The sequence below is a fragment of the Punica granatum genome, chromosome 1 (genome assembly GCF_007655135.1).
Source record: "Punica granatum isolate Tunisia-2019 chromosome 1, ASM765513v2, whole genome shotgun sequence".
In the NCBI taxonomy this organism is placed as follows: Eukaryota; Viridiplantae; Streptophyta; class Magnoliopsida; order Myrtales; family Lythraceae; genus Punica; species Punica granatum.
In genome coordinates, this window is record NC_045127.1 from 52,751,196 (window position 1) to 52,773,927 (window position 22,732).

The 22,732-nt window shown below is 43.6% G+C and overlaps 6 protein-coding genes across 6 annotated transcripts; 2 read left to right on the top strand and 4 right to left on the bottom strand.

The window, feature by feature from the left end:
* Window positions 1–1,308: 1,308 nt before the first annotated feature.
* On the bottom strand, window positions 1,309–3,783 carry LOC116191833 (signal peptidase complex subunit 3B). The gene is made up of 6 exons (XM_031520289.1): window positions 3,540–3,783; window positions 3,357–3,404; window positions 2,431–2,493; window positions 2,085–2,138; window positions 1,836–1,922; window positions 1,309–1,725 (listed from the first exon to the last, which is right to left on the bottom strand). Exons 1-6 carry the CDS (start codon window positions 3,663–3,665, stop codon window positions 1,600–1,602), a joined length of 504 nt encoding a protein of 167 aa, XP_031376149.1. The 5' UTR covers window positions 3,666–3,783; the 3' UTR covers window positions 1,309–1,599.
* A 502-nt stretch (window positions 3,784–4,285) lies between these two features.
* On the bottom strand, window positions 4,286–6,510 carry LOC116191817 (heavy metal-associated isoprenylated plant protein 34). The gene is made up of 3 exons (XM_031520288.1): window positions 6,235–6,510; window positions 5,962–6,037; window positions 4,286–5,840 (listed from the first exon to the last, which is right to left on the bottom strand). Exons 1-3 carry the CDS (start codon window positions 6,265–6,267, stop codon window positions 4,522–4,524), a joined length of 1,428 nt encoding a protein of 475 aa, XP_031376148.1. The 5' UTR covers window positions 6,268–6,510; the 3' UTR covers window positions 4,286–4,521.
* A 2,287-nt stretch (window positions 6,511–8,797) lies between these two features.
* Window positions 8,798–12,022, bottom strand: LOC116196643 (probable E3 ubiquitin-protein ligase LUL4). Its single transcript, XM_031526482.1, has 4 exons — window positions 11,301–12,022; window positions 9,920–10,427; window positions 9,158–9,260; window positions 8,798–9,042 (listed from the first exon to the last, which is right to left on the bottom strand). The coding sequence occupies exons 1-4, from the start codon at window positions 11,873–11,875 to the stop codon at window positions 9,029–9,031; spliced, it is 1,200 nt and encodes a 399-aa protein (XP_031382342.1). The 5' UTR covers window positions 11,876–12,022; the 3' UTR covers window positions 8,798–9,028.
* A 194-nt stretch (window positions 12,023–12,216) lies between these two features.
* LOC116196645 (UDP-N-acetylglucosamine transferase subunit ALG13 homolog) lies at window positions 12,217–14,322 on the top strand. Its single transcript, XM_031526495.1, has 3 exons — window positions 12,217–12,710; window positions 13,415–13,514; window positions 13,658–14,322. The coding sequence occupies exons 1-3, from the start codon at window positions 12,519–12,521 to the stop codon at window positions 13,912–13,914; spliced, it is 549 nt and encodes a 182-aa protein (XP_031382355.1). The 5' UTR covers window positions 12,217–12,518; the 3' UTR covers window positions 13,915–14,322.
* A 1,566-nt stretch (window positions 14,323–15,888) lies between these two features.
* LOC116196625 (probable serine/threonine-protein kinase PBL7) lies at window positions 15,889–20,449 on the top strand. Its single transcript, XM_031526460.1, has 6 exons — window positions 15,889–16,375; window positions 16,730–17,004; window positions 18,614–19,014; window positions 19,375–19,507; window positions 19,709–19,798; window positions 19,894–20,449. Exons 1-6 carry the CDS (start codon window positions 16,102–16,104, stop codon window positions 20,059–20,061), a joined length of 1,341 nt encoding a protein of 446 aa, XP_031382320.1. The 5' UTR covers window positions 15,889–16,101; the 3' UTR covers window positions 20,062–20,449.
* LOC116196633 (DNA excision repair protein ERCC-1) lies at window positions 20,290–22,723 on the bottom strand. Its single transcript, XM_031526471.1, has 9 exons — window positions 22,394–22,723; window positions 22,141–22,243; window positions 21,919–22,022; window positions 21,703–21,802; window positions 21,482–21,558; window positions 21,305–21,404; window positions 21,125–21,196; window positions 20,969–21,037; window positions 20,290–20,840 (listed from the first exon to the last, which is right to left on the bottom strand). The coding sequence occupies exons 1-9, from the start codon at window positions 22,669–22,671 to the stop codon at window positions 20,538–20,540; spliced, it is 1,206 nt and encodes a 401-aa protein (XP_031382331.1). The 5' UTR covers window positions 22,672–22,723; the 3' UTR covers window positions 20,290–20,537.
* Between the last annotated feature and the right edge of the window lie 9 nt (window positions 22,724–22,732).

Genomic DNA, 22,732 nt, shown 5'->3' on the forward strand with positions numbered 1-22,732 from the left:
GTATACTATTTGCCAATAAAAAGGGTCGGGTCAGGAGCCCTTCCCTTTCTATTTTATTATTATTATTTTTTATAAAAAAAAATTTTAGGCAAATATTAAATAAACGAACTCCATACGGAATACGAACTGCGGTGCAATTGTCAAGCCGCGATATTTATTGGTATACTTATTTCTAAGTTGCAACAGATCTAGCTGGAGTCACCTCACCGCCCGTTCAAGTCGACGGTGAATGAAAATTCACGTGAAATGAGAATACTTAGGTGGTGTTTGAAATTTAGGTCTGATTTTAACTTGGCTTTGATTGTGATTTTACGGAGTATTTGATCAAACTTGCAGGCTCACATTCATTTGAGAATATTGTAATTATGGAATTGTATTAAAATGAAATGGTGTAAATATTTATGGGTGAGACTGAGACCCATTATTTTTACTTTGATGAGTGTAATTTATTTTATTATGGATAGTGTTAAAATCAAAATTACGATTCTAATATCAAATTCAAATTTTAAACTGGCCTTAGTGATTTCACGAGACATAGTCATAGAAACGATTTTTACCTTATTTTAAACGCGTATGGTTTTTTTTTTTTTTTGAAGTGGGTGTTGGGATGGGATTGGATTTACTTTGATGTGAGAGGGGGGGTGGGAGCTGAGTCTGTCAAATGATTAATGTCTGGTTCTCTCCCAACAGATACCTAAAATCGAACCAGGAAACAAAACTTCGTCGTACGGCTCTTTATTTTATTTTTTACTATGTTGGGTTATTCATTGACATGTTTACCCATCGATGAAACCCATAGTTTACAATTCGGCCCCATTGGTCGGATGATGGAAAGACACACTTCTTCAACAACCGTTCAACTTTCCATGAGTCCTAGGTCACTTAAGACGGCATTGAGATCCCATGCTCGGGTTCCAAATTTGATGTGCTCAAGGGTTGATTGAGAAAAATAAAGTAGAGACCGAACTCCGAGAACGGTCCCAGTACTATGGGCTTAATGGTAAAATTGCCCTGACAACTTACCAAAAGGGCCGGCCAGGTTGGGCTGAATATCTACATTGTTCTTTCATCATGTTTTCTGAAGTGAAAGGGGTACGGCCAAAGAATTCGATGAGAGAAGGGAATCCTTAATGGAGAATCTTTTGGGGAGGGAGAGATACCAAAAGAATCTTTATTGGAGAATCTGGGAGATTCCATCTTTGTCTGTGGGAACCAGTCAGAATCGTCAGACGAGTTATTGCAAAACTCACCATGCAAGAAGAGAATACGTACTTCAATGTTGTATACTTTGTAATGCACTTCACAATGTCGATAACTATGAAAGTCATGCTAGGTTTATTACGTTGGAAATGAAAATCGAATCAATCGAGTTGCACAGATAGTTGGACCGCTTCCATCCCAATATGTGTTAACTAGAAAAGAGAAGCATATGCCGGAACGAGAAGAAACCTTCTCCGCGACAATTTTGACGGGATAGTGTCATTCTCAATTCCATCTAGAGTAGCAAAACTTTTCCAAAGTTTCTATCCTGGTCATTTGACCTACATCGTCTCACATGGAAAGACTTAAAGTTACAGCAGAACAAGCAAACTGCTATCATCATCGATAATCCTGTGGCAAGCGGTACCCAGACATTACTATTTTATCAGCAAACATCTTTCCAGTCTTTGGCATTACATGCCAGTGTAATGTAAGGTTGAAATCTTTTCCTCGGAGATTACTTCCCTGAATATCGAAAGAAGAAGATTAGATCAATCTAAAACTGTAAGTACTTGATCAATCTGAATTCAGATTAGAGCAAAGTATGCTAAAACATAAAGAGAAAGTTCAGGCACCTGATCAATAAACCGGTATTTGTTTGACGTGTGGATCCAAAACTTCGCGTGCTCTTTAGCGGGGATAATACCATCCCACAGTGATACCTATCCAGGAAGAATTTCAAAGAAAGAAAATAACAGTTAAACAAATTGATGAAATACAGTAAAAGATACTTATGCAACTTGCAAGGAGCACAATCTCGTTACGAGGGTCAAGAAACACGACATTTTGTCATTGCTGCCAAATGCACTAAAATGTAAGCATACCTGGTTCAATGAATTCATTGGCGTCTCATACTCTGCTGCTAGAAAGACAAATACCTACAAGCAACACGCACATAATTACTACTTTCCCTGTTCATACAATGGCAAAAGCACTGCAGATAGAAGGCACAGTTTGTCATATGCACCAATTAAAGTTTGAACAAATGGTTTAAAGGGCAAAAAAATTCTTATCAGATAAACACAGAGAAAAGACTTTTAACTTCATTGCATATATATTTATATATCCAGCTATAGAAGCCCATCTCTGAACAACCGAAGTCATAAGCTAAAACCTCTGGCAGCAAACCATCAGAACTGTTAGAGATGAAGCAAAGAGTTAGAGAAGAACCTGCTTAGTGTTCCATGTGAACAGAGACTGTAAATTGGCAGAAATGTTTAACGTCAAGCTGATCTACAAAGATACAAGGAAAAGAGTCATGGCAGGAATCATAAACAATTCCCAGAGTTGCAACCAAATTAGTTCTGTGATAGCACAAGTGTACAATGACCGATAGACAAACAGTAAACAGAATAGAGAGGTGACGACAGCCATGAGAACATGCAAATTAATGGACCAGAAGTAGCATACTTGCATAAAGAAGACCTAACTGAATGCCCAGTACCAAATTCCACATACACGGGTCTTTCCATTTAAATAGGAATCAAACCGTTCTAAAGAGCAGATTTTGCCCAAATAAACAGGTCCGCTAAGCATCAAAGTGCATAACAAGGTTTCACATAAAGGAAGAACTTGATCTCAAGAAAACTAGGTTTTCGATAACTCATATAGTTCATTATGCTCCCGACAAATCTGATGCACAGTGCTATAATCTGTTCGAGTCCAGCAGGTGATTTCATCGAAAATGAACCTTTTAGAATTTACACTCTCATCTCGCCACATGTTATAATTTTTTTTTTAATCAAACAATGGTCAATCTAATACAGTAATTGATAATCCTACCAAAGCTAGAAAATTTGACAATAAACAATGGTCCTCGTAGGAAATTTTCACTGTTCAATGCCCGTGCAGTTCATTATACTGTTTCTTAGCACTTTCATGTTGACGCTATTTAGTTGTGCATGCTAGACTGCAATGCATATATGTGTCTCCTATTGAATTTCCCAATTCAAAGCATTCAATTCAGACACTTCTCGAGGAGGACTAAAAGGGGAATGAACAGCATAAATCCTCCTTCAGCAAACCCTATCTAATGAACTTGCATCCCAGAGCCACCAATTTGCATTTTGCGGAACAAAATCGCGGATAATACATACCTCATCGTTTCCATCCTGGTGCTTCTGAAACCAATTGATATTCAACACCTGCAGCAGAAGCACCATGTGAACAATCTGAACCAATCTCAAACGGATCTGAGAGACGCTGACCAGGAAATCGCAGCAACAGCAGAAAATTCATAACAAATCATGGCCAGCAGAAGAGCTCGAGCTGGGGCTGACCTGGACTTGAGCGGAGGGAGTCGGCGAGTTGAAGTTGTCGGAGAGAGAGGCGATCGCGCACATCAGCGCGAGGATCGTCACTGCGACGGTGAGCAGAGCGTTGGCTCTGTAACCGAAAGAATGCATCTCTCCCTCTCTCTCTCTCTCTCTCTCTCTCTCTCTCTCTAACACTCGATTTCTCTCTCTTCGTCCTCCAGTCCTCCGACTGTTCCGCTCGCCTGTCGCTTGTCGTCCGAAGCTGAACGATGGGGGGAGATCTCGTTTTTGATCTGATTAACGTACGGACGAGGCGGCCAGTCCGAACCGGGGGGGTGACGGTTCCGCTGCACTGTGATTGGACTCCTTCGTCCAGTCAGCAGGATGACGTGGCTCTTAAGTTGATGAGTGGCACACCGGGCCTGGCTGGGCCGAGCCAGTTCTATCTGGTCTTCCGGTGTACGCTTGTATTAGAATTGGACCGGAATGGCAAATTCGAACTTACGATTCATAGCTACAACCGGCTCGCAATCGGTACATCGTCGGTCGGCTATAAATGTCTGCCATATCTCCGATCATGCAACTGGTTCGATTTAGGAGAATTTTCTGACTGTTCTATCTGGTTCGATTTAGCCGAAAGAACAGGCCGGTGCAGATTCCGACGAGCTACGCCCTTCGTATGGGCCTTAGCCCAACCGGACTAAAATGTCTACTTGTGGGCGAAGATAATTTCAGCCCATGCATTGATTGGACCTCCCGAAAGGTCTTTATGGCAATGGAAAATCCATAATGTTAACATTATTAACCGAGCTTTATTAATTACACCACCCGAGCCAATCTCGAAGAACATCCTAGGATGAGAAATCCATCAGTTCTAGGCGATTAATAAGCATGGACCGATTTCCGAAAACTCTACTTCCAACATTAACCCGAGTCACTGAGAAACGTAATTCACATCAAAACAAAAACCTAACTTAGGGTCCTACTGTGATCCTGGCCAGAAGCACTACATGATACTACAGCTCTCAGTGTTCTCGTCGTTGAACATGTTCGAGTACCCGTCAGAAGCGCGGTGTGGCGTGTAACCCGTCACGGGATGCGGCCTCGCGTACATCGTCGGTTGATACATCTGCGCGTGAGCGTGCGGGTGGTTCATCATCATCCCCATGTACGGGTGATGGTTCATGGGCCCCATCCCCTGATAGTACCCACCGTTGATTGGGGCTGCCGCTGGCATCCCCTGTACGGCCTGATGATTGCCCATTTGACGGGTAGGGTCGCTGCCCATTTGACTCACTGCAGGGTAGTGGCCCATTGGGCCGTATGAATTATTGCTCATTGGGCCCATTGGATAATTACCCATGGGACCCATTGGACCCATTGAATTATTACCCATCTGGCCCACAGGGTAATTACCCATGGGTCCCATCCGGCCAGCGAATCCTCCGCCGCCGCCGCCGCCTCCACCTCCACCTCCGTAGTTGCCGCCTCCGCCACCGCCGCCGTTGCCGCCTTTCCGGTGGTTTCCAAAATCAATCTCTTGGAAGTCCATATTCTTTGCTCCACCTCTGCCGTTTTTACCGCCGTTGGTTTGGTTGTTTCCGCCGCCTCCGCCTTTGAAGTTGTTGCCGCCATTTTTAACTGCAGTCATTCCCTTGCTACCATTTTTACCGTTTTCCACGACCCAACCGCCATTTTTGCCTCCACTTTTGAACTCGATGGCTCCCTGCTTCGTGCACCCGCCCTTGGGGCCACCTCCGCTGCCGCCATTCTTCCCGGCGCTGCCATGGCTGGCTTTCTTTTTCCGGCCAAAGCCCCTGAAGAAGAGCAACCGGATACCGAAAATCCCGCCTTTCTTGGCTCTCCCGCCGCTCTTGGCCTTCTTGGCAGGCACATTCCTCTTGTCCTTATGCCCATGCTGCCCGTAACCGCCGCCACCCCTGGTCGGCGTCCTCGAAGGCGCACGGCGCCCGAAATCGAGCTCGAAACCATTGTCTACTTCATCCTCGGACTCGCTGAAACCGCAGTCGCTCCCATCGAACTCATCCTCAGGCAAGTGGAACTTTACAGACTTCGGCTTCATGTTCACATCTTTGGGGTGCCCTTTCCCACCCTTCTGAGGCTTGCTGAGACTGTCGAACTGCAGGTCGGGGAATTGGTTCCTAGGGCGGTTCTGAGGGACGGCGTAGGTGTTGTTCCTCGGAGCTGCCCACAGCTCAGCATGCTTCCCTGACTTCTCGAGCTTCTTGATGAGTGTGTTCGGGTGCACGTAACCGGCCACCGTCACCTTCCCCAGATCTGCATCAATCATGGTTGCATCCACACCTGGCAAAGGAGTAAATTTTCGACCCTTAGTGAACTGAACTGCAATAAAAACTGAGGCTTGATTGATGCACCTTCGTTTCAGTAAATCTACATGGACAATCAATCATTCATGGAAGCACACCTTCGATCTTTTGCAGCAGTTTCCTGACTTTCTTCTTGCAGCCATCGCAGTGTATGTTCACCCTGAGAACGCAGATCTGCAAGTGCAACCAGACATGACATGCCAACATCATGAACAAAAGCGCAGAACGTACCCAAACACCAGAAGAAGACAAGACTTTTGTCCATTCGTTCGTTCTTACATGAAAGACCCGACAAAAGAAGGGAGTGTGCGTGACCTGTGGAGCAAGAAACCAGAACAAAGACAAATCAACAGGAGGACTAGGGGCCTAACCTGATTCTTGAAGTTCCCCTGCTTACTGCTCATACTTCCCTGCTAGCTGCAGTGTGTGAAACAGAAGATGAAGACAGTAGAGGTTTGAAGCGACAACAATGGGAGTAGGTGAGATATTCGCGCTGAGCAAGTGAGCTGGTCTGAGGAGTGACTAGTGAGGTCTCGGCCTCTGAGGCTGTGAGAGTGAGTAAGAGAGAGAGAAAGAGAGAGAGAGTGGGAGGGGATGGAGGAAACAGAAGAGAGGAGTGCTGAAGCTGCAAGGTATAATAGAGAGAGAGAGAGAGAGAGAGAGAGAGAGAGAGAGAGAGCGCTTTTTTAAGTTTGAATCAGGACAAAGGGTGGGGTCTGACATTGAATATCTTTCTCAGATTTCCGTATTCTTACCGATGTAGTCGGTATGATCTCAGACGCACACACCATGATTTTCTTTAAGAAAAATTGAAAAAAGAAAAGGAGACACCAAGAATAATAAAGAAAGAACATGACTTTGCAGATGCGATAAAATGTTATGTGAACCTTTGCAATTCGATTGAGCTTTGATTAGTCTAGTACGAGTTGCCGATCGCAGTAGCCTCTCCAACAGCGGGAAAGCCGCATCCTGCACTAAGGCTGTATAGACTCGGCAATCTTTGATTTTACGGTTGAGAAGCTGAACCTAAGAATTTAGTACCATCTTTTCCCATTTAAACACGTTGCAGTAGCTACGGCATGTTCGTATCATAACGCACTTCGCTTCACTTCCATAGCTCCACACATTAGATTTAGATTCGATGTCTACACATTATCATCTCCCGTTGAACTCGAGCCGCCTCTCATCTTATGATCACACGGATGATCATAAATCTTTTATTTTCCGCAGCTGATGTCGTCTACATAAACGCAAAGAAGCAGCGTTACATCGAAAATAGAAACTCTCGGTTTGAAGCCCAACGGTCAAGTTCACACAGGAGACGTACATTACATTACACACTGCTCGGCAAAGTAAAGCGATCTAATTGGAGACCAAAAGTGAGGTACCGAGGATTGAGCTTTCACTACATTTGAACAGAGTCCTGCTTTGTCCTCGCATAATCAAACTTTATTTATTTATTTATTTATTTATTTATTTATTGTTTATTATTCCTCTCCTCCTCAAAAGCATCAACAGACGATGATCGCCCCAACCCATGAGGGAAATGGCCTTCTTTTTCCTGGTTTCTTTACTGCTTTTTCTCCCACTTTGGAACCGTCCATTTATGCGACAAAAAAAAAAAAGTCATATAATGTGATAATACACGCTCTCACCTTAAAAGAAGAGGTTGATTCTTATCAATAAGACTGTTCATATTCTTTTATCATTTCCGATTTTTCATTTCATATACTTTCTCACGAACTCGTGTTCGAAGGATATATTGAGAATAGAGAAAAAGGAAAAGAGAACCCAGCAAGAAGATTATTGACAGATCCCAAGAAATCCATAGCCTAGTACGCTTTGGCTTTTGCAGGCCTAGGAACAGTGCTGTCTTTGACTGAGCTTTGCCCAATTGACGATTTGCATGGAATATATCATCGGTTATGGAGGATTTTGGCTCAACAACAGTCCAATTACTGGGGCATGACACCATCCCAGCAGCTAACAACTTTAATCTTTGTCGGGTAGAGAATAGACCTCTGCTTTTTGAAATTCAAGCTATGGTGACTAAACATAGGCAGTATGTGCTCGACATATATTGGGATCAAGTCCGCAATACCGTACACTTAAAGAGTTTCAGATGCCGGGGCAAACGAACACGGTAACATTATGTTGACACCAAAAGTTGATGGTTTTCATCGCGCGTGAGATCAGAGAAGTTATCATAGCTTTCTCGGATGCTAAAGATTTGGTTTTTCACCCAAGTCTTCACCCCAAGCATTGTGTTGTTGAGTATAAAGTTTGAGGAACAGCAATGACCGATTCTCCGTAATTTAAGCGACAGTTGGAACGATTTATCTCGACCATCATTTGATTCGAGGTAAAAATTTCAATGCAGCTGTCCTAAGCCTCGACCGGTTTTGGTGTTCGCACTCATATATCGATTAATATCGAATGATAGCGGGGTCGACTTGGATCGGAATCTTCCCCCCGCCACTCTCTTTATACTTTATAGGGTCCCTATGATAATGTCATCCGCTGCAGCTGTGGGACTCCGACACTAAATAAAGCCTCAGCCATGGTCGGCTACTGTCCAGGGTAGAAGCCTTGATTGGGATTCGGGACCCACCCTCTGCCCAAATTATTGATCGCTTTAAATTTTAATGGCAGAAAGGACAGAGGACATTTTTGAAAATTAAATTAAATACCAAGACCGGACAGAAATCTCTTGATAATCCAATGCTTGTGATGACCCTTGAATTCATAAATGTCAGAATGCATTAATAAATTACTCAGTTCGTGGGACCGAAAGGGCGACGAATCCATCATTCAGAGGAATACCGAACCTAATGTTCATAAGCCGGACCTCCAGCGTATGTGTTCAGTACGTGACGAGACGAACTTCGGTTGGTCTCCTCACTCAAGCTTCCAACACATCAGATGAACTTCAGATGAAAACGAAAAACTAATCGTAGAATAATGAATAAATTTCTTCTTTATCGTCGATATGTGTTGTACAACTGCGTAAGAAAACTGTACTTCCCCTTTTGAAGATACAAACGTGCATGACAGCCAATGTGGAACCCGAGTTTTTCTAGAAAGCCAGGAATGAATCCGGCAAGTATAGAAAATCTCTACTGCAAGCTAACAAGCCCGTGAAGTTTCCAATGCGCATCATAGATCTCATGATGAGGATGCTGCAAACCAGAACAAAAACAGTCAGTGATTCATCGACTGTTCGGTGAAATTTAAAGCAACATCGACACAGGGCACCATGATATCTAACAGAAGAAAAGGTCTTTTGCTCGGTACCATTGTTCACTTTTATCCCTAAAAGTTCCTCGATGGGTTGTCGGCAAATCGGACACTTGTTTGATTGAAGCCTCAACTCTTTTGCACACTCCCCGCACAAACACTGTCGAGTAGCAAAACAAAGTCGAAGAAAAGTTAGCAATCTCATAGACAATGTATATTTCGGGCAGAACAGAGATGGAAGCCTGCATAAGAACAAGTACAATCTCGACTAATTTCCAAGTTTTTCTCTCTCAAGAAATATTCATGGTTTTTCTCCTCTCCTAATTCACATAGTTACCAAATTCTAATCTCCTTGAATATGCCAATTCTGGATGTTCTTCTAGGAGAGTTCATGCGAGGCTTTTTCAGTCATCAGATGGAACGACTGCCACAGCCCATATCTGTCTGGGAAACATATAAATGCCCCAATCCGGGATCACGGAGGACTAGATATTTGCCCCCCATAAGCAGCAGTTATTTGCTTATATATAGAAGTCAGAGATAAGATTAAATTATTATCTTTTTTTCAGTTAACTTGTAGAAAGTCACCAGAGTTCTGACCAGCGGCAGCTACAGCTACAGAAAAATCAGACTTAGTATCGCAACATCTCGCCTTGACTGATTCTCCCCTCCTTTCTCCACCTATTACATTTGAGTTCCATATCCATAATACGCTGCCTAAACTCGTTCTAGCTATCACATGTTAATAAAATCTAGTCCATGGATCTTTCTCAATTTGATGCTTGCATACAGTTATAGCTTGAGACTTAAAATACTTACCATATGTCGACAGGGCAAAACAGCTGTGTCCTTGGGCTCGGTCATGCAAATGACGCATTCTTTTCCAGGATCACTGTCCTCGAACCCCTTCTCATCAACATTACTTATGCCAAAAATCTCCCGGAGCTCATAACGGTCCCCTTCAATCCACAAGATCTGCTTGATTACTCTCACTTGAAAATTCCCCTCATTGCCCTTAACAAGGACACATTCCGTGATCTGAGCATGGGAGGACACACTCGATACGGGCTGGTTCGGCTGTTCATCCATCAGTGATGGTGCGCTAGTTTCTGCATAGATGACAAGAGGGAAGATTTCTTCGTTCTGAGAGGGCTTTGATAGTTCATCGATATCAAAAAATCCAAGGTCAATTCCGCTTCCAGATGGCTGTTGGAATTTCTGGCCAAGACCCTTCTGAAACGGGATTCTCTGCGGTTTGTGGATTTCGGGATATATGGGACTAAATGTACAGTTTGGCCCTTCCTTGGCAAAGTAAATTACCGTAATACTGCATCGCAGAGGAAAGACAGAAGATCAGTTCACAGAAGCAAATCAATGCATATTTTACAAAAGGCAACACTTCAGTCATTCTATGCAACATCAGGACATTGAATCACAGAAGAACAACCAACAAAACATGCCATGTCAACCATATACTACAAATATCTATGGTGCCAAGTGTAACATCCATTTCGATAGATGGACTAGCCGACCATATACTACAAATATATGTAGCATTCATATGATATAAAAAAACAAACGCACTCCAATTCGGCAATTGATCTATTGGCTACTTCACCCGACTTATAGCATACAGCTCCCCCCTTTCTGGCATGAGCTAGGCAAAGAGTTCGTTTGGAAGTGCAGTGGGAGGCTTCATAATCACTTTTTCTTATAATTTTAAGTAGATTTGGTGTTTGGTGAGAGTTTTTGAAACTACAGTTTGGGTCAAAATTGCGGTTGCAAATGTAATTTGCTCAAGCACGTTAATTAAATCTGCTTCTGCTTATTCTATTTCAAGTACTAATAATTGTCTTTTTTCACTTTCATCAATTTTAAACTGGTTTCTTTCAAACACTTTTAACTTATTCTGAAATTAGCACTTATTTTTTAGTAATTTTGTTTGAGTATTGCACTCTCAAACCAAGCCTATATAGTAAATGCCAACCATGAGCTATAACGAAACACAGAAGTTCAAATGAAGAGCATGACAGCATAAGTACACGTTGTCTAAAGAACATGACAGAGAGACCAAACATATGCATCCTCTCCGGCAAATTACTCAACCAAGAATTATGTTGCTCAACTTCAGTTCATGTCAGCATACAGAAATATAACTTTTGAGCGATATTCCAATAGTTTTGCAGAAGAATTAGCACACCTGCCATCAACAAGAGCATCGAAGGTGAAAGAAACCAAATGGGAGTCCGGACTCTGCTCGTCGATGGAAAGCTTTATTGCGTCCTTGTGGACATTCACCTCGTTCTTGATCTTCTTGGCGGTCTTGTGGTCCACGTACGGGGGCGGCACCGCCGCGGACGGCCCTGCCGCAGCGGGGGGGTACCACCGGTTATTGTAATACCCCACGAACTGAGAGTAATGGGGAGGAGCGGGGGGCTGGCAGCCGTACGGAGCCGGATAGCTGTAGGGACTGGGGGCGTACGGAGCGTAGGTGGGGGGCGGCGGAGGGTACTGGTAGTAAGGGGCGGTGCGAGGGGCCGCGGAGTAGGTGCCAGGGGCGGGGTAAGGGTAGGCGGGAGGCGGCGGCGGAGGTGGTGGAGCTGGTTGTGTGGAGGTTGGGGGGGGACGCTGCCGATGCGGCGGCGGAGGCAGTGCCAGGGCGGGCTGTGACGGCGGCGGAGGAAGCGATACCGATGGGATCGGGGAGGAGGAGGGGCGTTCTGGGCGCGGCGGGGACTCGTGGGCACGCCGGAATTTGCTGAAAGAGAACCCCATGGGAGGAAAGAAATCCGACCCCTGAACTTCAGAGAGATTGGCGGATTAACGAAGAAGAAACGAAGAAGTGCAGAAGAAGAACGGAGATGGAGTGAGTTGACGGGCACCGATCCAGTCTGTCGGAAAACATACGAGGGACCAGGTGCATGAGAGCCCACGTCAAAAAAGTTCACTGGCTATGAAGTGGGCCCACCATCAACCTGGGCTTCCGTGAACCCGGTTCATATGAGAAATATATGAACAAAAAGTCAAAAGACGGCGTTAGGGGGACGCGGTTTGTATAGATCTCAACGCACGCATTTCTGTTGATTTATTTATTTATATTTATTTATTAAAAATCGATGGTTTCCATCGCCCATGAGCCTGCCTTACCTTCTTCTTCACCGCTGTCGGACTTCCCCGCAGATCCACTGAACGGGTCGGGGCTCCTATCGAAACTCTGCAGATCGAAAAGATCGATCCTTTGCTCTGTCGTCAAGCTAAATATCGATGCCAGATTCGCTCGCAAGTCGATTGAATCCGCCATTGTTAAAGGGTGTTTTTTCTTGATTCGGAAGAAACCCGGCTGGAGTGCTTTGTTTCTGCTAAAGTTGGGATCTTTCTGAGCTCGAGGAGGAAAGGGCAGAGCTGTCGTGGCGTGGAAATGGCGGAGGGGGGGGCGGCAAGGGGTCGGGGTGCAGAGGCCAAGAGGGTTGTCTTTGTCACAGTGGGCACGACCTGTTTCGATGCCCTGGTGAGGGCGGTGGATCAGCAAGAAGTCAAGCAGGGATTGTTGGCCAAAGGCTACACCCACCTCATCATTCAGATGGGCCGTGGTACCTACATTCCCACGAAGGTGAATGCGGCGAAAAATGTTGTTTTTCAGGCCTTTTCTCGTAATGCTTTTTGCTGATTCCTCGTTTTTCCGGCCTTTGAAATTCTTATTGCTTCGAGGATCTTTACTGGATTTGATGAGGCAAATTGGTTTTCGGTTTAGATTGTGAAGCAAGTGTTGGTATGATCAGTATTCGTGAGGCTGTGACGTAAATTTGTATGAGTGTTGGCGTTGTCGTAGCAGCTTTCTTTCGGGGTTTGGAGGACTGTTTGGTGATTGGGGTACTGAATTTTTAATCTTTAAGCTCCAAAATGGAAGATTACAGAACACTACGGAGAGCAACCTCATCCCGAAAAAACTCTTTTGCTTTGCAGTGAATTCAAACTGAAGCTCTGTGTTGTCAATACCATCTAATTGTTACTGTTTTCAGAAGAAAAATAATTTTTTTTCCTGTGAATCCTGCAAGTTTCGAATATGCAGCTCTGTGTCACGCTTGGGTTGTCTTGTGTAGAACTGTTTGGGAAAGGATGTTTCCTGGGGAAAATAACTTCCTAGTAAAGAGTTTATTTTCATAAGTTAGGAAACAACTTGGAAGAAATGTTCGGTTGTTTTTGACCATATGGACATGAATGTTTTCATTGAACCAAATATAGGAAACTCAAAAAAGTTATATAAGGTGAAACTTGGTGGGCCCTTAATTTCTTAGCCTTATCCTTCTAATGCAGTCTGAAGGAGAAACAGGCTCTCTTGCTGTCGACTACTTCACTTTCTCGTCAAGCATCGCAGATCATCTACGATCAGCATCTCTTGTGATCAGCCACGCAGGTCTATCAGTCTTTTTACGGTTCATTGTTGCACCGTGGTTTTCATTGTTCTAATATATGTGACTTGATTATCCTAACTAACCATATCTTAAGATCAAGCATGAGGAGCATCTCTAATCAGAAGATATACACTCAATTTTGCAGGGTCAGGTAGCATATTTGAGACTTTGAGACTGTGTAAACCTCTAATTGTGGTGGTAAACGAAGATCTGATGGACAATCACCAGGCTGAGCTAGCAGAAGAATTAGCAGAGAGGAAACATTTATATTGTGCTCGTCCTCAAACACTCCACCAAACAATATCAGAGATGAATTTGGAGTCGCTCCTTCCTTATCAGCCAGGTGATGCCACCCCAGTCGCCAAACTCATAAATAGGTTTCTTGGTTTCCCCGAAGATTAGAAAATGTTTCACTATATGTTCATTGGTGCCTTTTTTTTTTTTTTGGTCTGTCTGAAATTACGATTTTCATGAGGTGGAGAAGATGTACAAAATAGAGTTGTTTTGATGTGGAAAGCCTGACCGGTTGGGAAAAGTCACCACAAACACTCAATGTAGAATCCTTATTTTCCAGCTGAGTGAAGAATATGCAGCTGAGGCTCAACATGTTGCAACTAACGCTCTAGATGGAATAGCTTTGTATGAATTGTTGCAGAAAAGTTTGGTTGTTGCTGCATATAGTAGCTGTTTATTATACGGACAGCAGCGGGTTGTCATGGACAGCAGCCTCTTTCTTTTCCCTATCTGAAAGCCTACCGGTGTTCTTTGGTACAAATAATCTATTTTCTGCCGTTTGGATTGAGCACTGTCTGAGAATGTCTAAACATGTTATTTTTCTTTCGGTACGAAAAATGGGCTTTGGAGTGGATCGGTTGTATTTAGATATCCGTTCCTACAATTCATCACATGCATTTCGCAACGAGAATGCAATACCGGTCATATGAAGGATTAGATGAGAGAACAACTGAGCAGACATTATATTGTCGAAAAACCGATCATTCATAATAAGGCTTTATTTATTAGAAGGGATTTTTCTTGATTAGGTGGTACTCAAGACCACAAGACAACAACATCCGAACTGAATGAGCGGCTCCTTATTTAACATGAGACTGATGTTTGTGTCTTTCAGATTTCATTCAACTCCTCATCAGCTGCCCTGCTTCCTTTAATTGCCTTCACGTCTTTGTCAAAGCTACCTGTTACTGTGTAAAGGGTGGCCAGGACACATGACTTCTGTGACTCACAGAGGGGCATTTGCAGCAAATCCATGACTATACCAGTGGCAAGAGACAAAAAGGCCCCAACCCACTACGATAGGGACTGGTCTTCCATTGTTCCGCTGGGGAAGGCTTTATGGAATGTCCATTCTCATCTCTGAGTAGGATAGAGATGAACACGAACCAAATATTTGAATTCTACATGGGTAAAGAAATTCTGCAGACCCCCCCCCCCCCCCCCCCCCCCCCCCATCCAGTCTTTCAACTTTGTTTAGCCAGAAGGATGAAAGAAATCTCAAAGACCAAAGAGTTTGGTACTAAAGGTGTGATTTTTATCGAATGGAACTAGAGTCCAAGCACGGGTGAAACCGAGCAACAATAATGTAATCGGAAATCTTATCTGAATTGTCCTCTCCATAACTTTGCATATCGATCAGGATAACAACATTTTCTGCCAGAAGGAAACACGCCATTCTTGAGCTTCTTGCCTAGCCTAACGGGTTTCCTGTGGCATAGGGCATGCATTAATTGAAGACGATTCAATTCGAGTCAGTACAGATTATGGGTTATTCCTTTCCGATGAATCGAGTCCCTGGAAGTTCGGACAAGGACATGAGAAGAAGTTTCTGCGAACGGGCAAGACCCTGTGCCTTCTCCTATAGGACGCAGCCAACATTTGTCTCATGAACTTCTGAACTGAGTTTAAACTTCAGTGTGCGCAGTTCACAAGGAAAAGAAAACAAATGGTGGAATCATGGAATCTCCGTTTTCCCTGGAAGCAGGGACAGTAAAAAATTTGGGTCTTTCTTGTCCCTAACCCACAATTGAAAAAATTAAAATCACCACATTCAATACAAATTCCAAGATTGAGGCTTAATCTTAGTCCACCAACTCTGCAAAATCTTGAATTTATTCATCCTTGCTGGTAGGTGGGGGCGGGAATCTTGAAAATGTAATATCAAGTTCTGTCATTTTCCATGGAAATGGGGAAATCTCATGAGCTGTGAATGGCTGATTATTGGGTAATCATTCTTGGTGGTGGGTGTGTGGGGACGGGAATCATGGGATGGAATGGATTTTTCTGGGTGCTGCAAATTGGTGGAAGCAAAAGCAAAAGCTTCCAACCCTGTTCTGATAGACAGACAAAGACAATTCCCTAGGATGATACAGAGGATGAGACGAACCAAGCACATCAAAGCACCCGCGATTAGTTTATTGTGAGAGAGAAGAGAGAGAGAGGAGAGAGAGAGAGAGAGAGAGAGAGAGAGAGTGGCCTTAAAGGCAAAAACCCAATCTTTCCGCTCTGCACTTCCCCTCTCTCATCTCTCTCACTCTTTCTGTGTCTGAGCTGAGACTGTGTTTTGCTGAAGCAATGGAAGCAAACGACAACACAGATGAGCTCCATCATTCTTCTTCACCGCACTCCGGAAGAGCTCAAGCTACACTTACCGATTCCAACATCTTCATCATAATCGTTGCTGTTACATCGGTCATCTTGCTCGTAGTCCTGGCACTGATCATTATAATGCTCCGGAGACTCAAGTCCTCGAAGAAGAGCAGCAATGCCGATTGGAGTGGTAATGGCATCAAGTGCCCAAGTGGCGACTTCACTGGCCTCCGCGCTGTGAGCTACAACTCTAGCCCGGGTAAGTTAAATTGCAATGCTATGATAAACATTCTTTCTGCTCGTACGTGGAAGTTCTTTGTGTAGATATTTGATGATACTGCTGTAGGAGCATTATGTCTCGTCTTGTTTGAAGAATTCTCGATTCTCACGTCTTTCAAGCTTGTCAGCTGAAATGAGAAGAACGTTGAGACTCCGTGAAGGAAGCCTCAGCTTCTTCGAATACCAAATGCATCCCATGATTTGTTCCCTGCAAATATAAATATATGGAATCCATATGCAAATACTACTTATACCATGCAGCAACTCGTTGAGACTTTCTAGATCAGCTAGCAACAGGTCGGTTTTTGAAAATTAATGGGAACTGTTTTTGCAGATGTGAAGGGTGGGTGCCTCTATGTGGGGTCACTGGGGAGGGTCGGAGCCCCGATCCCGAACTCGAACGGCAGAAGCTGCAGGACAGCAAGAGGGGTGCAAGTGTTCACGTACAAGGAGCTGGAGGCAGCCACCGACCGGTTTAATGACGGGAATGTGATCGGGAATGGAGGGTTCGGTGTCATCTACAGAGGTGTCCTCAGCGATGGGACCGTGGCTGCTATTAAGATGCTCCACCGGGAAGGCAAACAAGGGGAGCATGCTTTCCGAGTCGAGGTAAACTGAGATAATTCTTTCAGATAAATCTTCAAGCATCCGACTCATTCTAGAGATACGTGAAGTCTCCTTTGACGGGACACACATTAATACAAGTCATGGAAAACCACTGAGCCTTAACAAGTGGTCGAGATTCGAATTCGAGCCTTCGGTCTTTATGGAAGGCAGTTTAAATCCAGAGATGGTTGCACCCTTTCGCTTGGATTTATTTGTGTTTGTTTGTGCTTTTGCGCTCTCTCTGTCTCCCCCCCTTATCTTCCTCTTGTCCTATAACTCGATTGGTCTGTTCAACTTAAATGCTGTGTTTGTTAGGGAGAGATGTACTTTCAGATGAATAGATTTGCCCTGACTCCATGGAATTCCATCTATAGGCCGGCTCCATCTGAGCAGTTCGATATCTAGAGAGATGAATATCGAATCGAGAGACTGCACATATCCCGAGAAGTTAAGTTATGGACTTATGGAGAAGATGAGACAAATCCCTCTATGGTTTGTTTGACTATGCCAGCCAGCGGGCGTCTCTCCCGGTTGACAGACGCCACGAGGCGTCTTTTCCCCACCCCCTCCCCTTATTATTATTTGAACCAAGGAAAAAAGAGCCGTTGTCCTTTTTTCTTTTGTTATTTAAAAAATAGAGACAATAGCTGAAATGAGGAGTCTCTTTTTTCTAAAGATGTACCGCACCATATAACTTAACGTTGACAAATATTCTTAAATATATTTCAACGTTGATTTTTTATCCGAGATATCCCAACGTTGCTAATTTGATGTCACCACCTAGCCTTAGGGGATAGTTGGTGAAACAAAAATAGTAACGTTGAAATATTTTAGGTAAAAAGAATGACGTTGAGATAGATATAAAAATATATATCAATATTAGATTATATGATATAATAAATATTTTTTTTAAATAATATGACGATAATCTATCCATTTTTGAGACTAAAAAAGAGCAGTCCTGGAGAAAAGAACGTACTGGGTTGTCGTTAAAGTCAAGATTCTCGAGTGGTTTGCAAATAGGAAGTCATACAATGAAACAAAATGCAATAAATAGTGATTTTTTTTTTCTTTTCAAATAGCTATAGCTATATGTAACTATAAGCATGAGCTTAGATTTGGAGTACTGTTGACTATCTGTTCGCATCCAAGCAATAGGAGGTGTTGACTTTTATTGCTCACAGGACCTATCTCTAGTGTTTAACATTAAATCCATGTTCATAATTTAGATAATATTGTTTATTATTTTAATTGTTAGTATTGACATTGATATTTCTCTAGGTCTACATGCATCAATATTGCCCCTATCTTAGCATGTAGTCAATCGCCCACATGGCCATAAGCGAGACTAATCGTCTCTTCATTCGACATTCTAACGAAAATGTGCTCGTGTTTTTAAATAGTAGAAGTTTCATGTTAATCCTAGTTCGTGTGGGTTCCCATTTAAATGATTATGCATGTATGTCAAGTACATGTATGTATTGTGTCAGTGCCAAAACTTCACCATCCAGACCATGGCGATCTCGATTTGTTGAGATATATCTTCGCATAAGCTTTTCGGTTTTCTCCTTGGTATAGTATGTCTATGCTGAATATGGTTGTACATTGTTAGGTCGATTTGCTAAGCCGGCTACACTCCCCGTACTTGGTCGATCTGCTGGGCTACTGTGCAGACCAGAGCCACAGGCTCCTCGTATTCGAGTACATGCCCCACGGCTCGCTCCAAGCTCATCTCCACCCTTCGTCTCAATGCAATCACCAGGTTCAGTGCATGCCCCTGGACTGGGGGACCCGGCTCAGGATAGCCCTCGACTGTGCCAGGGCCCTCGAGTTCCTGCACGAGCACGCGGTCCCTTCTGTGATCCATAGGGACTTCAAGTGCACCAACGTACTACTGGGCAGGAACTTCTGTGCCAAGGTGTCCGATTTCGGATTGGCCAAGATGGGCTCCGACAAGATCAATGGCCAGATCTCGACCCGTGTCCTTGGCACCACGGGGTACCTGGCACCCGAGTGAGTCTTCCTAGTGCCCGTACAATTCTTGCTTACTTCGATTAGCTTATAGTTTGAGACAAAACAGTATTTCACTTTCGTTATCAACAACAGACCAGTGAAAGCCATCTCCCCTGTTAGAAAACAAAGAATGCGCATGACAATTCATCAGAACAGAGGTCCCATTAGGCAGACCATCACTGTCTTCTTCTCCAGCTGAGGTTGCTTGCAAAAAAATCCGCAGATCATTTGTTGTCATCTCACTCTCAAGCCCTCCTCTGCATGATCATATCAGGAATTGATCCTGTTAGTTGGCATTTTAACTGTTTACTAAATGTGGACTATTATCTGCTCGATTCGACTTTGCAATGCATTGTGCAGGTATGCTTCGACGGGAAAGCTCACCACCAAATCAGATGTCTACAGTTACGGGGTGGTCCTTTTAGAGCTGTTAACGGGTCGAGTACCAGTCGATACCAAGCGGGGCCCCGGCGAACAAGTCCTCGTCTCATGGGTCAGTCTTTGCTTTGTGCAATCTCTTTACATATATACATCTGTTTTGTTCCAACTTCCCATTTCCGTCTTCAGGAAGCTTGAACTTCAAATTCAGCAGTTCTTTTGCTTATTCTGGCAATGAATGAAACCTAGCACTGGAGAAATTGTTCAGTATCCAAAATGCAATGGACCCTGATTGAAATTTTTTTTGCTGCGGCAGGCTCTTCCAAGGTTAACTAACAGAGAAAAGCTTGAGGAAATGGTGGATCCGGCACTAAAAGGCCAATATTCGAAGAAAGAATTAATTCAGGTTGGCCCGAATTTTGTCTACCCCTTTCAGCTTTCATACCGAAGGCGAAGAAAACAATTCGACTCTTCAACTTCCGGGTGTTTTGGATATTGCAGGTGGCTGCTATAGCAGCGGTGTGTGTGCAGTCAGAAGCAGATTATCGGCCTATAATGACAGATATCGTGCAGTCGCTTATTCCTCTGGTTAAGAACTACTCTGCTATCAGTTCTCCCAATTCCATGAGATTTCAATACCCGACTTTAAGCCCGAGCTTTAGGTGCTAGCAACTCTCATAAACTGCAGAAAAATATGAAAGATCGGAGAACCAAAGAAGGGCAGTGAATTGTTCCTCTGTATCTGAAGGACTTTAAAGGGTGCTCGGGGAACAGAGAAAGCACCAGAAAGGGTTTAAGGGCGGGTTCTCGTCGAATAATTATGTAATGTTTAAGCTATCAGCAATTTTAAGCTCCTGAAGAGTTTTATATCTCTGAACCAATTTATTCCGTGCAAAATGAATAAACGTAGATTCTACTAAAATAAGGACTGGAAACAAAGTTACCGCAGTTCATCTTTGAAAGGTACAATTGTATTCTTGAGATCATTACATACTAAATATATAAATACAAGAAGTTACATGTCAACATCTGGTATTCCTATATCCTAACAATAAACCAAAAGAAAAAAGAAAACGTTAAATCACAGCAAATCAGCTGTGCCTATCGAGCCAAGAGCATATTTAGTAAAGAAAAAATTGACCTCTTCAAGTTTCAGCTTCTGCGTCTCTGCTACTTGATTCTCCTTTCTCTCCTCGAGCTTTGATGTTTCTTTTACCAACTTTATCGGCATACTTTGCAAAAGCAGCATATAGGGCTGACTTTACAGTAGCCTCAGGCTCTTTCTTCCTCCTTTTTTCTGTGCCTTCGCTATCTATTCTTGGTTCCTGGGCTTCTGCAGCTGGGTCAGCAGCTTCAGCGACTCTTGCAACCGGAGCTTCTGGAGTGATGGGGCCGCTTGGAATTACTCGCTTGAATGGTTCGTGGAAAGTATCATATAATCGCTTCACCTAATTAAACATGATACAATATATTCAAGAATCGCATATATATATGTATATATACTTATCAATAACATATATATATATATATATATATCCATATATGAGAATCAAAATATGTATACAAGAGAAATCACCTTCCGTTCTCCTATGCCAGGGCAACGAGCCAAATCTTCCATGGAAGCATCCATTATATGAGAAAGAGACTACACAGAGGGATCAGGATCATTTAGAACATTATATTGGCAAGCAAATTAGAGTTAAGAAACTTTGGGGTGGAGACACGGGCATACCCCAAATGTTGAACCAAGGGTCACTACATCGGTTTTGTTAACGTGCCGAACAGTTGTTAGAGCATGAGAGAGCTGTAATAGTCCAACAAACACAGTTTCAGCAAAGCATACTATTTTCAGAGAAAGGGAACTCCGATGAAGAAGGCCGCAATGAAGTGCTCAATTTCAGAGGAGGCAAACCCGTGATAGATAATCAGTGTCCATCTGTCCTTGGATAATATCAGCGGGCTTGTTCTCGTATACTTTTATCGTCTCCAAGTAGCGGCCACATTCTTCTAAACTGGATAAATCAGAACAAAGAAATATAATCCCTCGTGTAAAAGGGCAACCATAGACAGTCCTTAACAAATTCCTCACCTCCAAGCACATAAGAGCGTGCAATCATGGAGCAGGGCCGTCTTTGTAACCTCGAGTAGCGGCTTAACAACATCCTCCTGAAACAAACATCAACATTGACCAAACATTTTCACTTCCATAGACCACAAGATAATGAAAAAATTTCCTCTCGAAAACAGTATAAAAGAAAGCCACTGTAATTGTTTGGAAACAAACTGGCTTTACAGATAAGGCAAACTAACCACATCAACATGGCATAATACAACCCGAAGTTTGAAGTTCTTCTGCAGCTCCCTTATGCGATAATAGAGGTAATCTGTATGCAGAAGATGGTACCGAAGGCTACACAAGAAACGAATCAGCTTAATGCACACCAACAATTTTCTTCACGCATCGAACATGATTATTGTCATCCTCTTTCATCCCTCATGAACAGTCATTGCAAATTCATAGAGTACCTCAAGTAGAGAGCACACGAGCTCTGCCCGAGCAAATAGTCGCAGACAATGTCCGCATATGCCCATCTCACATTCCTGATGTGTTTGAGCAATGGATTTCCCTTCTGCCAAAAAAAAAAAAGGATGATACACAAAAAGAAAAATTCCAACTTTGGCGGGAATTCGACATTCTCAGAAAGAGGAAATATCATTTCGGAAAGCAGCTGCCCTGCCGGCGATGACCTGTCTATGGCTGACGAGAATCGCATTCCGACTCTGCCCACCATAGGATGAGGAAGATGATGACGGAGACGGCGATGTCACCACATTGGGCTGACCAGACAGGCTTCAAAATTTCCAAAAACGATCATCAAAAATAAAATTTTCAACGATAAACAAACCCTATAGCAATTTTACACAAGCCCCAGGACAATTTGATGAAGAAATGAAGATCATGAGGTGCACCAACGAATTATGCCGGAAACAGGAAGGGTACCCGGAGGTTGATGCACCGGCAGAGGAGGACTGGGATCCGGTGGCGGCAGGAGGAGGTGTGGCAGCTGGCGGCGGGGGAGAGTAGAACTCGGAGGATTTGATGAAAGAGAAGGCCTGGGAGAAGGTCGGGGATGGGGAGAAGAGAGACGGCGGGGTGGATTTCGATTGAGAGCTCTCGACTACTTCATGGTAAGACGGGATCTTGATGACCGTCTTCTCCGTCTGTTGCTTCTGCTGCCGCCGCAGCAAGTCGTTATCTTCTTCCTCTGGGTTCGCCATTGCTGTGCTTCGCTCCTTGACCTTCCCGAAAGATACAACTGAACTGAACCATTCTGTTAAC